The sequence below is a fragment of the Leucopleurus acutus genome, assembly GCF_964270905.1.
Source record: "Leucopleurus acutus genome assembly, chromosome: 16".
NCBI classification, from domain to species: Eukaryota; Metazoa; Chordata; class Mammalia; order Artiodactyla; family Delphinidae; genus Leucopleurus; species Leucopleurus acutus.
The window spans coordinates 14243558-14260655 of record NC_139158.1 but is presented as its reverse complement, the minus strand read 5'-3'; the positions used below and the strand labels follow the sequence as shown (position 1 = coordinate 14260655).

Below are 17098 nucleotides of genomic sequence, written 5' to 3'. Positions count from 1 at the left end.
GAGAACAGAGAGGCTCTGGGAAAACGTACAATCTGGGCTTAAAACATAACTGGCAAGAAATGTGGTAGATGATGACATTGTGAAATGAGTCAGTGAATTTGAGCGAAGTGGAGAATGAGTGGTACTCATGGATGCGGATTAAGAAGGCAAAGAAAGAAGAATCTACAAGATACATTTTTCTTCTGGGTTGTGCTCTTTTGTAAGTGCTTGGCTGCTCTTTTTCTAACTCTGCATTGCTTACGGCTCCCTGATAGGGGTCATTGTTCGCCCACACAGGGCTTGACTTTAAACCCACTCCTGCTCTCAGAGGCATAGGTGAGGCGTTGGTGTGGCTCTGTGCCCTTAAAGAAGCCTTGTTCTTGTGCCTTAGAAAACATCCATCAGCAAATTGATGATGGGAGGTGGCCCGTCGGCACAGACTCCTGTAGAAGTCTTAAGTGGCAGAGTTTATGAAGAAACTTTGGTCTGAGAACCCCTTGTAATTGTGCTGAGCTGATGGTGCCAGACCTAAAGCCTGATCTTGTTTTATTTTCCACTAAAATGTAGTGTTTGAAGAGAGACTAATTTTAAGTAATCCAATGTTTTCAGTTTATTAGGGATGGTGTCCAGTCATTTTAAAAAATAACCAACTGACATCCCATTCTGTCACATTAAAATCATGGCTTCAGTCTTCTGGGAGAAGCAGAACCCTCTAGACCCCAGTGAAATGTTTAATCATCACATCTATTACAGATTGTAAATTTAACATCATGAAAAGCCTGACTTAGGCATAATTTTCTTCTTCTATTGTTGTATTTTTTTTTTTAATTTTAAATTATCAAGGAACCTCAAACCAGTTACCCAGCTATACGTCAGTGTGGACGCCAGCACCAAAGAGAGCCTGAAGAAAATTGACCGCCCGCTCTTCAAGGATTTCTGGCAAAGATTCCTCGACAGTTTAAAAGCCTTGGCTGCAAAGGTAAGAATCATGACATCTTAAAAAAAAGATTTTTTTTCCTTTAAAAAAAAAAAAGACTAAAATCTTCAACTTTTTTCTAGACTTCCACTTTTATTATTCAGTAAATATTTATCGAGTTCCTCTTAAGTTTCTAGCACCCTGCCTTATATATATTATATGTCCTTCATGTATTTCAGGAGAGAGATGCACACTCCCAAAGCTAATTAATAAAACACGGGTAAGCGCAGTACATAGCAATCCTAGAAGAGGTGTCAGCAAATAGTATATGTTTAAATATGAAGTTAATTTTCCTGAATTTCTAGAACAAAATTTCCTACCCAATAAGGAGCTCAACCCCAGAATGTCCGACCCCAATGTCTTTTCCTGCAAACAGTTGCCCCTTCTTAAATCTTCCTATTCTTTTAGACCTAAGGTACCTTCTGGTTCTTCTTTTCCATTGGCCCCTATGTCAATAGTTGGTATTTTCTGTTAGTTCTACCTCTTCTTCTCTTGTAGCCATTTCCCCTTTTCTGTTCTCTTTGCTTCTACCCTGCAGTTCCTCTTGGTTTACGCAAATCTAACTGATACTGACAGTCACTACAGAAGCTTAAAAAATTACAGTTTCCTATTCCTAGGGGGATTTGAGAATCTGCATTTTAAACATTTCGGGTGATTTTTGATGTGCAGCCAAATATATGGAAGTCACTGTCCCAGAAAACCTGCCTTTCTCTCCTTTGCCCGGCACTTACTGTGGCATTCCCACCCCGTCGCCGTCCGGCTGCAGTGAACGTTTCCAGACTCATCCTTCACCATGTTCCCTAGGAATGCTACACAGTCCTGCTTGTCTTGCTATTTCTGCAGGTGTGCCCAGCACTTGTCCTGAGTCCTTGGTTACCTCCTCAGAACCTAGACTGTCCTTTCTTTCCATTTTTTTGACTTGTAGAAATTCTATGCAACCTTCAAGTCTCAGCTTCATTATTACCTCTACTGCGAAGCCGTTTTCAGTTGCAAATAGCTGCCCCTGTCTGCCTTCCCAAGTTTTATATCTGTAAATACACGTCATTTCCTGTTTTATCCCAGCTTCTCTCTCCCCAACTGGATTCCTTACTCATGTCTGAATTCTAACACAACATAGTTAATGGTATTTGATAAATGTTTGTTAAAAGAATGAATGAGTGGAGACTCACCCAGAGCTCTGTAGTAGTGAGATGTACTCTACCCATTTTCTTGACTTTTCAGCTGATCAGAACCGCCTTGCACCTCCCCCCCCCCGCCCCCTGCTTTTATGCTTGAGAAGTTAAATCAGTGCCTTTTTTGGTGATTAACACTGACATTATTTAAGACATTCAAATAGACATTGGTTTCTGATCTGTCTTGGATTATTTATAAAGCTAGCAAGTCAGATGCTTTTTGGTTCCTAAATTTTCTTCGTCTCTGGACTTCACCTTCAGCTGTATCCTCATTGCTTATTGCTGAGACAGGAGATACATAGCATTAAAATCAGAATGGATTTAGATGGAAGTAAACAGCAGGGGCTGGCAGTCTCAAACACATATGAGATTGTTATCTAGACCGTATCCTGAGTCGGAGTGTGGAAGATGAGAAATAGGCATTAGCGGAATGGCTCAATAGGCTCCTTTTTGCCTTTTGGCCAAAATTTTCCACAAAATGAATTCGTATCTTGAAATTACAAGTAAGCCTTTGGATGTCCAGTTCAGTTGTAAGTACTCTGGATTGACTCATTGATAGTAAGGCACTAACTTAAAGTTCTACAATATTTTCTAACCCATGAGCTTCTTACATATAATATCATAATTGTGTCCACGTAACAATAGTTGAAAAAGTTTCCTTGGGCTGTTTAAACTAGCTGCTCCCAGATTAGGGCAATTGCTATCTAAGCATTTTGTAGCAATGAGTTTATGTTTCTCATTCTTGTATTGTTTTACTGTCATTTAAGAACAGGAAGCTGCTGTCAAAATAAAAAGTTTTCTTTAAATTAACTCAAGCTATGTTATTTCCTTTTGAATGTCTGATATTATTGGTACATTAGATACTATCAAGAAAGGTCGACTTTACTGCTGTTAAATACTGAAAAATAAGACATTTATGTTGTGACTATACTTATTAGCTAGGGTCAAATATATGATCACTGTCATCTGATAATCATTTGAGTTTTTCAATGAAAACTTTGAAATAAAAGTGATATTTGAGATGTTTCAATTAGAACATCCATACTGTTATCTTCTGTTACTTGTTTGAGCTTTAAGTATACCTGAGCAAGAAAAGACATTTGAAGAGAAAGAATTTCTTAAACTTTATAAACAAAGAAATCCGATTTTTCCCAAGCTTTTCAGCCTACGTATGATCTAGTACCACCCAAAGTAGAAGAAGGTAGCATATTTTGTTTTATTACTCTTGGCAAGTATAAAGGTTACATTTCAAGATTTTTCTCCTTTGTCTAAATGTTCCTTTTCAAATATGAGGGGAGAAATAGATTGGTATTTGAGTATGTGGGGCTAAAAAGCAATTCCATCAAGATAATACAGCATGAAATGTGTTAGCTTCAATTTCTAGACATGGCAGCTACTTGTCGAACAGTCCTTTTTTTAAAAAAAAAAAAAAAGAAATCCGTCTTGTGCAAGACAGCACTGCCTACCTTTGGCAGTAGACTTTTTTAAAAAATAAATTTATTTATTCATTTACTTAATTTTTGGCTGCGTTGGGTCTTTGCTGCTGTACGCGGGTTTTGTCTAGTTGCTGCGAGCAGGGGCTACTCTTTGTCGGCGGTGCATGGGCTTCTCATTGCGGTGGCTTCTCTTGTTGTGGAGCACGGGCTCTAGGCACGTGGGCTTCAGTAGTTGTGGCACGTGGGCTCAGTAGTTGTGGCTTGCAGGCTCCAGAGCACAGGCTCAGTAGTTGTGGCGCACAGGCTTAGTTACTCCGCTGATGTGGGATCTTCCTAGACCAGGGCTCGAACCTGTGTCCCCTGCAGTGGCAGGTGGATTCTTCACCACTGCACCACCAGGGAAGCCCTGGCAGTAGACTTTTATCAGAAGTGTGACCAGATGTGTTTCTCTTAGCACATTATTATGCCAAGTTGAAGATCCAGCAGGAAATGGAAGTAATTAATCCTTTTCCACGTTTGAGCAATAATACTGATATTCTTGAAACCTCATGTTGGAAACACAAAAATAATTTCCCGCATTACATATTTTGGGGTATCCAAAATGAACTTAGTTCTGTGGATGTGAGCATGCATTGACCTGATGTTATCGGAGGAATGTTGTTTCACTGTTAAGAAGGGCTTATTATACATGAATGAGATGGCTCTATGTCTATTATTTAAATAAACCAAAGTATCCATGTGACCCACAACTGGCAGGTTTTAAAAAACTAATATTTGACCTTATCTCTGATTATAAAAATTACACATTGAATATAGAAATTTGGGGGGAAGTAAAGAGAAATATAAAGGAACAAATGAAGAAGCTACCTATAATTCCAGGACCTTGAGGCAGCTACTACTGACGTTTGGAAGTAGTACTTCTAGTTAATCCTTTGAGGGGGAGAGAGTGATTTGTTTTGCATATGTGATTCAGTTTTATATGTTGCTATTTGTTGTTGTTAACATCGGGTCATGAGCAGTTTTGCATGCTATTAAAGTTTCTCTATGACCTTCGGGTTAAAGACAGCATAGTTTTTCATCAGTAACAGTGTGAGATAATACATATATTGGTCTCTGTCCCCAGTTCCTGGCACAGAGTTCCTAAAGCCCTTGTAACTTTCTAAGTGATAAGAGCGTTAGGAGCGTCTTTTATTCTAATAAGGCACCTTGGAACTTTCAGCACCCCCCTGCCACACACACACACAGACACACACACCCCTCTCTAGAGAGGGGAGATGGGCTGGAAATGAAGTTAATAATTGATTGTGCCTGCGAGAGGAAGCCTCCATAAAAATCCCACTAAGGGGTTTGGGGAGCTTCCAGGTTGGTGAACACATCCACATATCAGGAGGTTGATGCGTCCCCAGCTCCATGGGGACAGAAGTGCCTGTGCTCAGGACCCTCCCAAGACTTCGCGTTATGTGTCTCTTCATCTGGTCGTTCATCTGTACCCTTTAATAAACTGGTTAACCTAAGTCAGTGTTTCCCTGAGTTCTGTGAGCTGCTGTAGCAAATTAATCAAACCAGAGGAGGGGGTTATGGGAACCTCTGATTTAGAGCCTATCAGCCAGAAGCACAGGTGATAACCTAGACTTGGGACTGGCCTCTCCAGTAGGGTGTAGTCTCAGAATTGAGTTAATTTGTAGGACACCAGCTGGTGTTGCAGAGAATTGCTTGGTGAGGGAAAATCCCCCGCACATTTGGTGACCAGAGGTGTCAGAAGTGAAGTGTTGTGTGTGAGTGGTAAAGCAGACACATGGGAGAGAAGACTGGGTTTTTCCCTCCTCACTCAGTTTCCTGCTTGTTGGCCAGTATCAGGGTCTCGCAAGACTGTGTTCCAGCCTGCTTCTCCATATCATGGGGGCCTGAGTGTAAATCACGTTCCTGTCCTGAGCACATCTGAGAGGGGGGCCTTGTGCCTCTGCTGCTCTCCAGTTGCAGCATGCACAGTTTGTTACTTTCTAACATTTCTAAAGTCAGATAGCCAGAGATGGCATGTCATATTTAATTGCTAGCATTGTTACTTTCATAAAGGAGAGACATAAAATGATGGTACATAAAATAATCATGTGTCTTACAATCTAGAATATCTTAGAGTCAATGAAATAGCCTGTCTTCTTCCCTCCCTTTTAGGACAAGCTAATCACCCCTCCATCATTCTGACTGGTTCCCCTGCTTATTGATCTATTTGGTTTATTTCCACCTCCCCTTATCGATGCCAAAGGCTTCTCTTGAGCCTTAGTCCATCTGGCTGTGGTCTGGATATTTGTTTCTTATTATTATCTTTTCTTAGGCTTTATCTTGCCCTTTACCTTTATCTAACCTGCGTGTACCCTCTCTGTAGGCATGGATCTTCCAGGGTGTTGATTCCACCCATCTTGGGTTTAATGCCATTTCACCCTCCTCTGGTTGGCTAAAAGGATATTCTGGTTTTAGCCACTTTTGAAATCAGACCAAGACTGCTGACCTTGATCTCTCTCATGGTGTTTTCCAAAGCCAGTGCCTACGAAGTGTTTGGCTTCCCCCAGCCCCAGGAAATCCCCTAGTAAATAGGTTTTCTCCAGACCTGACTTCTGCCTAAGCTTTTTAAGGAAAGATGAACGTGTTGCCTCTTAGGTTCATGTTGAGACATTAAGTGATGTCTAGTAGATCATTGCTTACATGAGTTGGGGACTCAGAGGAATGTTGGAGTGTGAATATATAGATTTAGAAGTCATCTCTGTAGCAGTAGATTGCAGGTGAAGGCAAGAAAGTGGATGGAATTATCCAAGAAGTGTCTAAAGAGGGCCAAAAAGGAAGCTTAGGGAGGACAACTTTTCAAGCTTTCAAGATGAAGAGTGTATATAGAGAGTGACTCTGGGAAGAATTTGATAATGGTGTTGGTACAATCCCATGCAAGTATTGTGTATTACATACAATTCAAAGAAACAATGAGTTTTCATGAAGATATTGAGGGAAGGTTAAGGGGTGATGAAAAAGAAACTTGGTTTACCAGTTGGCCTCTAATGACTGTCAAAAAGAAGTAGAATACAGTGTTTTGCATAGAAACCGTTGTGTAGTGGGTCGAATGGAAGGATGGAAGTGGGGAGAGTGAACAAAAGATATCAATGTAATGAATATTAACCTTTTGAACCCAGAGCAATAATATTGTTTAAAGAAGAAATTAAAGACATTTCCTTTTATGAGGTTAAACATTAGATAACCATATCTGCTAAAAACAAATTAGAAAATAAATATTCCCATAATGAAGAAAATAAGATGACTTATACGCTACCAGAATTCAAAGGTAAAAATACTATTACTATAGTGCTGTTTTTCTTCCAGAGTTTAATTTATGTGTATGTAAGTGTGTGTGTATTTTACTTATAAAATGAGATCATTACATATTTTTACAACTGTACTTTTTATTTAAAATATCATGAACAGCTCTATCAACTTCTGTCACCATACATTATTTTGCCCATTCTTGAACTTTTACATTTATTTATTTTATTTAGTTTTTATTTTTTTGTGGTACGCGGGCCTCTCACTGTTGTGGCCTCTCCCGTTGTGGAGCACAGGCTCCAGGCGCGCAGGCTCAGCGGCATGGCTCACGGGCCTAGCCGCTCCACGGCATGTGGGATCTTCCCGGACCGGGGCACGAACCCGTGTCCCCTGCATCGGCAGGCGGAATCTCAACCACTGCGCCACCAGGGAAGCCCCTTACATTTATTTTTGATTTGACTGTTTTTGAACTTTATACAAATAGAACCATTTATTATGTATTCCTTTGTGTCTGATTTTTTTTTTTTGCTCAGTACCCTGTTTGAGATTTCTCCATGACGTTATATGCAACAATTCATTCATTTTTACTGCTATATAGTATATGACTATACAACAAACTATTCAGTGTTTCTACCATTGGTGGACATTTGAATTGTTTTATGTTTTTCACTATTATGAATAATTTTTATGGACATTCTTGTAGATATATAAATATACCTACATTTCTCTTGGGTAAATATGTAGAACGGAATTGTTAGATTACAGTGTAAGTGTACATCCCACTTTAGTAGACACTACCAGTTTTCCAAAGTAATTGTACCGATTTATATTTCTCCCAGCGGTGTGTGAGAAGGCCAGTTGTTCTACATTCTCTGACCTCCCCCCCACTTTAAAATTTAGCCATCTTCATTGTTGTTTAGTGATATTTCACTGTAGTTTTAGGTTGCATTTCCCCAGTGAATACCTTTCAATTTGAATACTTTTACAGATGCTGATTGGCCATTTGGCTATCCTTTTTATGTGAATTATGTGTTCAATTCTTTTGTTCCTTATTTATTTGGATTATTGTTGTTTTTTATTGACTTGTAGATGTTCTAAAATATATTCTGGATACAAGAGCTTTGTCAGATACATGTTTTCAAGATACCTTCTAGTCTGTCTTTGCCTTTTTACTCTTAATGATATATTTTGATAAACAGAAGTTCTTAATTTTAACAAAGCCCAATTTATTAATTTGTTGAAGTTTTATGGTTAGTGCTTTTCATGTCCTGTTTATGAAATCTTTGTCTACGCCAAGGTCATGAAGATATTTTCTTATTTTTTTTGTGTGAAAGCTTTATTTTTCTTTCACATTTGGGACTATGAATCATCTCAAATTAATTTTTTTAGGGTAATTTGAGGAGGGTTTATTTAGTAAGGCCTTAATTATAAAAGTGTGTGGAAGGAATAGAGGAACCATTGGAATTGTGCCAAGGATCCTGGGGCCAGCAGCACCAGAGTATTACCATCCGCACAGGTGTCCAACAGCAGGGGGATTGATTGCTAATATGAGTGGCTGACACTTACCAAATATTGGGTGGAGAGAGCTTTAAGCTTCCCCTTGTCCGTTTTTGCATTCTGATAGAAGTTTAGGGCATATTTCTGGACAAAGCTCTTAGGGGATACAGTTTTGGTAAGAGGGAGCAAAGAGTTAATTCAAAACTCTTGTTCATGCTTTTGCCCATAGGTAGATGAGGATTAGGTAGGCTGGGAGCTGGTCCTTCTTGAGGGGATTCTCTGACCTGGGGAGACCTAGCTAGACCAAAGTACAGCCCAAAGGAAGGAGTAAGTGGTTTGGGGCAATTCTGCTGAGGGTCTGAAGGACAAAGTCTTGTCTTGGGGATACCTTTTTCTTTTTTTTAAGGAAAAAATTTTTTTTTCAATTTTATTGAGAAATAATTGACATATATCACTGTATCAGTTTAAGGCCTGTAGCCTGATTGTTTGAGTTACATATATTGTGAAATGTTTGCCACATCCATCTTTTTATGTTTTTATGATGTTAATTATCATTCTTTTGCTTCCACTCAGAGAACTGGCCCTTTAGCATTTCTTGTAAGGCAGGTCCGGTGGTGATAAACTCCCCCAGGTTTTGTTTGTTTGGGAAAATCTTTCTCTCTCTTTCTGTGTCTGAAGGACGGCCTTACGGGGTATAGAATTCTTGGTTGACAGTTATTTTCTTTCAGTATTTTGAATATGACAGCTCATTCTCTCCTGGCCTGAAAAGTTTCTGTTGCAAAATTCACTGATTGTTTCATGGGAGTTCCCTTGTGAGTTCTCTTTTTTCTCTCACCACTCTTAAAATTCTTTCTTTGACTTTTGGCAATTTAATTATAATGTGTCTGGGTGTGATCCTGTTCAATTCAACCTGTTTGGGTCCTTTGGGCCTCATGGATCTGGATGTCCATTTCTCTCCCGAGGTTAGGAAGTTTTCAGCCATTATTGCTTTAAATATACTTTCTGTCCCTCTATCTTTCTCTTGTCTTTATGGAATTCCCATAATGCGAATATTGTTTATTTTCATGGTATCCCATAATTCCTGTAGGCTTCCTTCAATTTTTCATTTTTTTCCCCGTTTTGTTCCTTTGACAGTTTCCAATGTTCTGTCCTCCAAGCTGCTTATTATTTTGTTTTCTTTTCTTTTTTAAATGTGCGGTGAGTATAATTTTGAAACTCTTTATTGAATTCTTTAGTTCAGTTACTCTATTTTTCAGTTCTAGGATTTCTGTTTGGGTTTCTTTGATGGTTACTGTTTCCTTGTTGAACTTCTCATTTTGTCCATGCATTGTTTTCTTAATTTTGTTTAGTTGTCTTTCTGTGTTTTCTTGTAGTTCTTGTAGTTAAGAGGATTATTCTGAATTCTTTGTGTGATAGTTCATCAGTCTCCATTTCTTTAGAGTCAGTTGTTGGAGCTATTAGTTTCTTTTGGTGGTTTCATATTTACCTGACTTTTGACGATCCTTGGTTCCTTACATATTTTTCTATGCATTTGAGTAATTGGGCTCTTCTTCCAGACTTCACAGGTTTGCTTTGGCAGAGACAGTTCTTCACCAGGCAGCTCAGTTTGAGTTTCTGGGTGTATCTTCTAGTAATGTCCTTGGGCAGCTGGGGCCTGCTATTCTGGTCTGTTTTGGGTGAGGCACTTGTTTGAGCTCTGAGAATGGGGATGGGGGCAGAGTGCCACTGCCTGAGAAGTTTGTATAGGGCTGCTGGCTTGGTTCCCCACACAAGTGAGGCTGGAGGAGGGGCTCCATGCTTGCCTGGATCCTCTGATCAGGCTTACTCAATGGTCCTGACTGTGTACTATATTCTGTAGTAGATGGGGGCTGTGAATTAGGTTCCCTGCCCTGGCAGGCCAGCCAGATGGGATCCAGGTCCCGTATAGCTGGTTGTTTGGGGGCCTGAATCAGGCCAGAGTGTGCACTGAATTTCCTGGTCAGGAAAGGCCATCGGTTTTGTTCTGCAGGTCAGGGAGGCATGGGCTGTGCTCTCTGTTTAGTGCCGCTGTACATAGGGCCATTGAATGGGCTGTGCAGCTTCCCCTGTGCTCTGGTCAGACTCCCTGGTTGGACAGGCTGAAGGCTGTATTCAGCAATAAGTGGGCCTGTGAATTAGATTCCCAGCCTGGGTGCAGCGGGAGAGGAAGCTCTAAAACTGGTAAAGCTTTTTGTTGTCACACCCCAGGTTTCCTGACTGAGCAGGGCCATTGGCTTTGGTCTGCAGGCTCTCGGCTCTGCCTGCCCACCTCTCTGCTGGAGTCCTTCTGGACTGCACAGCTTCCAGGTGTTGTCACCAGCCCTTCTGGTCAGATGAGGCTGGAGGACACTGTCCACAGTGGATGGGATTGTGATTCAGCTCCTCGCTTGGGCACAGGCAAACTGGGCTCTAGGGCAGCAAAACTCCTTGTTTGAGGATCCGAATCAGGCAGATCTGCCCCCCACCAAGTTCCCTGGTCAGAGCGCACCCTGGGTGCTCTGCAGGTGAGCAGAGCCGCTGGTTGGGGTCACTGCCTGGACACTGCAGGTATGAAGTCAGTCTCCCACGATCCACATGCTGGTTGTTGCAGGCCCCTCCCCACTTCTCTGTGACAGTCAGATTCTGAGTGTTTGCGCCCGAAGATTCCCTGCAGTCCCCTTGGTGCAGTATCAGAGTAGGGGCTCCCACAGAGTGATCCATTTTGCTGGGGGCAGGGAGGATGCTGCCTGTCCCCGCTGGGTTCTCTTCCTTTTGGAGGAACTGGAGACTTAGGAGACCCCTCTGTGTGCTGCTGCACTACCCTGGGGTAGGGGCAGTGTGGTCAACGTGCAGCCCCTTCTCTTACCTTCTGTCGCAGTCTGTCTTGGTCTCTGTGGTGCAGGGGGTGCTTCAGCCTCACCCCCGTGTTCTAGAATTCTCTCAGTGGTGTCTTGTTTTTGAGTAGTTGTTAGTAGTTCTTCTGAGAGGGAGTGAAGTCAGGAACAACCTCTGTTGCCCTCTTGGTGGTGTCACCCTCAGATACATTTTTATATATGGTATAACGTAGCAAGTCAAGGTTAATTTAAACTTTTGAAATCAGGTACTCTAAGTCTTCCAGCTGTTTCCTTCAAGATCTAGTCGTCTTTCTCTTTGTGAATTCTGCCTTTGGTGATGTGTTTAAAAAGTCCTCACCCACCTCTCCTGGGTTATAAAAATATTTATGCATATTTTCCTGTTCTTTCATGGCCTCATTTTTAAAAACTTGACTCTTTAATCCAACTGGGATACAATTTTGTATTCACTTTTATTTAGTTATCCAGGATCATTTATTGAATAATTCATCCTTTATGCATTGATGTGATAAGCTTATTGTAAACTGAAACTTATATCAGTGCCAGTTCATTGCAAGGAGATGCTATATGTGTTGATTTTGACCTTTTTTTCCATTAACAGTGTGTCACAGACATTTTTCCACAGTAGTACATGTAACACTTCTGGGTACTATCTTATTCTGTGGGTCTAACAATTTAATTTGCAGGTCTTGTCTTTGGTGGCTTTCCCTTTCTCTGTCCTCCTCCTCCTCCCCCCCCAGTCTGTTTCCAGCACTTATGTGCCAGCGGTGCCTTGTGCTATCTTGTAACACGCCATCATAGTGCTTACCACAGTGGGTTGTGATTGCTTAGTTAATTGTCTTTCTTCTTGCAAACTGAAAGGTCCCAGAGAGAAGGCACAGTGTATGTCATGTCATTTTTGCTCTCCCAGCTCTTATCACAGTGTGACACACAATAGCCACATGATAAATGTTTGGTGCAAATTAGATTTATCTCCTTTCCTTTTGATGTATACTTCATCGTTAACCAACAGTCTGTCTTGTGTAGCAGTTAAGAGCTTGGGATTCTTAAATAAGACTGCTCATGTTGGAGTCCTGTCTCTACCACTTCCTGGCTAATATTGGTCAGGAGACTCAGTTTTCTCATCTGTAAAATGGGGTTAATAGCAGTGCTGACCTCATAAGGTCTAGATAGAAACATCTAAAAACATCATGGGGTGCTTGTGTTTATGTTTTAAAGTATAATGCCCTCTATCCCCAATTTTGTAGGTATGATTAAATATTTTGGAGATATAAAAAATAGAGTAAATAAGATGGTAAATACCAATATAACTACCATCTAGCTTAAGGAATAAAACATTATAAATTCAGTTGCAGTCCCTATGAACCTCTTTTCTTTCATATTTCCTTTCCTTCCCTCTATTTCAGAGATAATCTGTGTCCTGTATTTGGTGTTTATCATTCTATGCTATTTTTATACTTCACTCTGTATTTACAACTTTGTAAACAACAGAGCTGTTTTTCATATTTTAAAACTGTATATAATAGTATCATCATAGCATTCTGCAAGTTCTTCTTGTTTTGAGCATTAGAAAAAATCATATTTACCATTTTAACTATTTTTACATGTATAGTTCAGTGGTATTAAGAACGTTCACATTGTTGTTGAACCATCACCACAGTCCGTTTCCAGAGTTTTTTATCTTCCCAAACTGAAACTACACATCCATTAAGCAATAACTCCCCATTCCCTGCCCCCCCACTGCCTTTTTTATTGTTTATTTGTTTAATATTATATTTGTGGATTTACTCATGCTGATAACATTTAGCTTTTGAGACACTGTAACTGCTCTATAAGCATTCCATCTTATAAATATTCTACAATGTATTATTCATTCTCCTGTGGATGGGCATTTGAGTTTTTCTGAAGTTTTCAACTCTGCAGTGAACATTACTGAAAGTTTTCTTTGTATACACATGCAGTAGTTTCTTTAGGGTCCATACCCAGGAGTGAAAATTGCTGGATTGTAGGATATACACATCTTCCATTTAACTAGATTTTTTCAAAGTACTCAGGAGAGTGGCTTTGGAGACTAGTGTATTCGAGTTTCCATTTTCTGTCCTCACAAATACGTGGTATTGTCAGCTTTTAAGATATATACATCTTCCATTTAACTAGATTTTTTTTCAAAGTACTCAGCTTTTTAACATTTTTAAGTTTGAATGTATTGTCATGCTTTTTTAAGTTTTGCCAGTCTGATGAATATGACTTATCCATCAGGACTTGTGGTTTTTATTTTACGTTCCTCTATTTAGTGGGGTGAATATCTGTGGGATGTCCTCCACCACCTGCAGGCTTGGCTGTAACCCTGGTCACCTTGCACCTGGCAGAGTGCTCTCCGGTGGGCCATTGCTGCAGCACGTGTTCAAGGTGGTAAAGTGTGAAAGATGTTATTAGTTGGATAGTCCGATGCTCTTGCTATAGTGAACTCCTTCACTGGCAAGAGTCCATCCTGATTCTCAACATCGATAGTACTACCTAGACAATACACACGTGGCCTACTGCGTTCTGGGGCCACAATGCCTGTGTTTGAATTCTGGGTCCACCCCTCGGAGCTTTGTGATCTTAGGCGCAGCATCCCTGTGCTTCAGTTCCTTTATCTGTAAGATGGGGATAAAGGAGCACTTGCCTCATAGGCTTGTTTTGAGGATTAAATGAATTATTGTGGAAAGTGCTTACTGGAATGGCCTATAAAACAGAGTAAGACTTAATAAATGAAAACTTACTTATAAGCCTCCAAGATGGTTTAGTGAGAATTTATAATCTGTCATGTTGAGGACTTTATGTCCTCAGTTTTTAAAGTATATATTCTTTTAAATAAAAATTATTCAGCTGACTGAAATTTATATGTTTTGAGTATTACATTTTAAAGTATTCTGAGTTTACCTGGTCTCTGCTTTGAATTTTTATTTTCAAGACCAGAAATTGTTTGTTTGTTTGTTTTAACTCTGTAACTCTCTCTAAGCAGGAGAACTTCACTGCAGAAGGGAGGTTCTGAAAATAATTTTGATACAAATATCTGTAGTACATAATCTTCCCTGTTGCCTTACTTCATATGTATTTATCTGTGGATCATTTTTTATCTTGAATTTTAAAATGGAACAAATATTGGTAATACTTGAAGTAAGTATATATAGACACATGCATACACATATGTGTATACACGTGTGTGCATATATATTTTGGTGGCATCTCCATATTTATTTACATATATGTATAAAGTATGTATATATAAAATATATATATTTTTGCAGTAGCTTCAAATAAAAAAATGTAAGTTCCCAAACACTGGAAACTGTAATGATCACCATATGAAAAAAATTCTGTTTCCCTCTTAGACTTATCTTCATGAATCATCATTTTGCTTCATGATCTGTTAATGTTAGAGGGATGAGATCCCTTGATTTTGCCTGTAGACCTCATAAAAATACTAGTCAAGCGTCTTGTTTCTTTCCTTAAATATTTCTCAGTTGTATAATGGTGTATTTTGGGATAAGGATAGTTCTGAAAAAAAGATTTTTAAGTGAAGCCTTAAAATAAAGGTAATAAAGTGAATAAAGTTAGGAAAGTTTAAAAAGTACTGAATTTAATGAAAATGCTACTACCAATCATTAAGAAAAAGACCAATAAAACAATAGAAAAATAAGCCAAAGATAAAAACCCTTAATGGAACATGAAATGCAAATGGCTTTTAAATACAAATAAAAATAACAGTAAGGAAAAAAGTACTCTCATATATTTCTGCGAGAATACAAATTGGTACAATCTCACCTTTGAAGGACACTTTTTTAAAAAAAAATATTTTCACTTAAAAAGAAATTATTTATTTATTTGGCTGTGTTGGGCCTTCGTTGCTGCGCACGGGCTTTCTCTAGTTGTGGCGAGTGGGGACTACTCTGTGTTGCGGTGCGCGGGCTTCTCATTGCGATGGCTTCTCTTGTTGTGGAGCATGGGCTCTAGGTGCATGGGCTTCAGTAGTTGTGACATGCGGGCTCAGTAGTTGTGGCTTGTGGGCTCTAGAGCGCAGGCTCATTAGTTGTGGCGCATGGCCTTTGTTGCTCCGCGGCATGTGGGATCTTCCTGGAGCAGGGCTCGAACCCGTGTCCCCTGCATTGGCAGGCGGATTCTTAACCACTGCGCCACCAGGGAAGTCCCTTAAGGACACTTTTATGCTGTCTATTAAAATAAAAAGGGCATGTGCCTTTTGAATGAGCAGTTCACATCAAGTAATTTACCCTGAGACATACTTCCATCCACATGAAGTAAAATGTATAGAAGATTATTCATTGTGACATTACTTATAATAACAAAAGATTGGAAGCAAACTAAATATCCATCAGTAGAGAACCAATTAAATAAATTACGATATGCACCTATACATTTGAATTCTCTTTGACTTGAGCGTCTGGAGGTAGAGGGAGCTCTTTGGCTGTTTTCCTCTTTGCACCTTTTCAGAGTGTTACTTATTTTCAAAAAGGATAACCATCAAGGAGCTGCCCCAAGAAGATAATTTTTTCTAGGGAAGAGAATTGTAAAAACTTTTATATTCTTCTTCTTTCTAGTAGTAACAGACATTATTGAAACTTGAGTAAAGCAGAGAAGGTGGGATAGAAGCTAAAAAGCCCCTAGCTTTTTAGAAATCCAGAAATTTGATGGATGTCAGATCATGGTGGGTTATATAGAGTGGGTATTTTAATTGTCTCATGTATAAACATTTTCATTTTGAGCTCTTACTTCATTAACATTACACATATTTGTTTTTCCTAACTATTCTAACCAACATGTAATATAATTTCCCAAGAGTTAACACTAGTAATTAGTCATCTTAAACATGTTATTTGATCACCATTTGATACAATGTTTACTAAAAAACATTGAGTTCTTGGGACTTCCCTGGTGGTACAGTGGTTAGGACTCGGCGCTTCCACTGCACGGGGCACGGGTTCGATCCCTGGTTGGGGAACTAAGATCCCACATGCCAACGTGGCCCCCCCCCAAAAAAAATTTTATACTCCATCTCCTGTTGTTTTTGTTTGTTTTCCACCCATTAGAAGCTTTCAGGCAGTGATTTTTTTCTGTAGTTAGTGTTTAGTCAAAGTATTTGATTGGAACCTCATGGGGGTCTTTATAGTCCTTGGAAAGTGAGCATAGTGGAGGTATGTGACTCCATCATGGCACCATACCAGCTTCGTGACCTCGGCAAAACTACTGATCTCTGTAACCTTTGTTTTCTCACCAGTTAAGTGGGATTAGAGTATTGATAGTTCATGACTCACCAGATTGTGTTGAGAGGTTAAATGATATAACACAAGTAAAACTCTTAGTACATTGCTTGGGGCATGGGTTCAATAGTGTTAGTGCTATAAATTGTTAAAAAAATTAGTTCTGATCTAAATAGTGATCATTTGCCTCTTAAAATAATTTTTGGTTACAAATGATTCTCAACACTTTGGAGACTGTTTTTACTGCATTCATTTCAGCCACCTCTTACTTCGAGCTTACTATATTTCAAGTCCTGTGCTAGGCCCTGGATATAATTATATCTAGGATGTGGTCTGAGCCGTAGAAGAGTGGCAGTGTCCTGGGGACAAATACAGGCATACCTCACTTCACTGCACTTCGCTTTATTGTGCTTCGCAGATATTGTGTTTTTCACAGATTGAAGGTTTGTGGCAACCGTGTGTCGAGCAAGTCTTAATTGGCACTATTTTTCCAACAGCATTTGCTCACTTTGTGTTTCTTTGTCACGTTTTGGTAATTCTGGCACTATTTCATACTTTTTCTTTACAATTATATTTGTATGGTGTCTGTGATCAGTAATCTTTGTTACTACTACAACTAGCTGAA

At 39.6% G+C, this 17098-nt stretch overlaps 1 protein-coding gene across 3 annotated transcripts in view; it reads left to right on the top strand.

The window, feature by feature from the left end:
* Nucleotides 1-17098, top strand: part of LOC309973319 (S-adenosyl-L-methionine-dependent tRNA 4-demethylwyosine synthase TYW1) — a 203826-nt gene that overhangs the window by 85146 nt on the left and 101582 nt on the right. For all 3 annotated transcript variants that reach the window (XM_082857504.1, XM_082857503.1, XM_082857502.1), the window contains exon 13: nt 823-958. In XM_082857504.1, coding sequence (XP_082713630.1) covers nt 823-958 — 136 coding nt within the window. The remainder of the gene's footprint in view (nt 1-822; nt 959-17098) is intronic.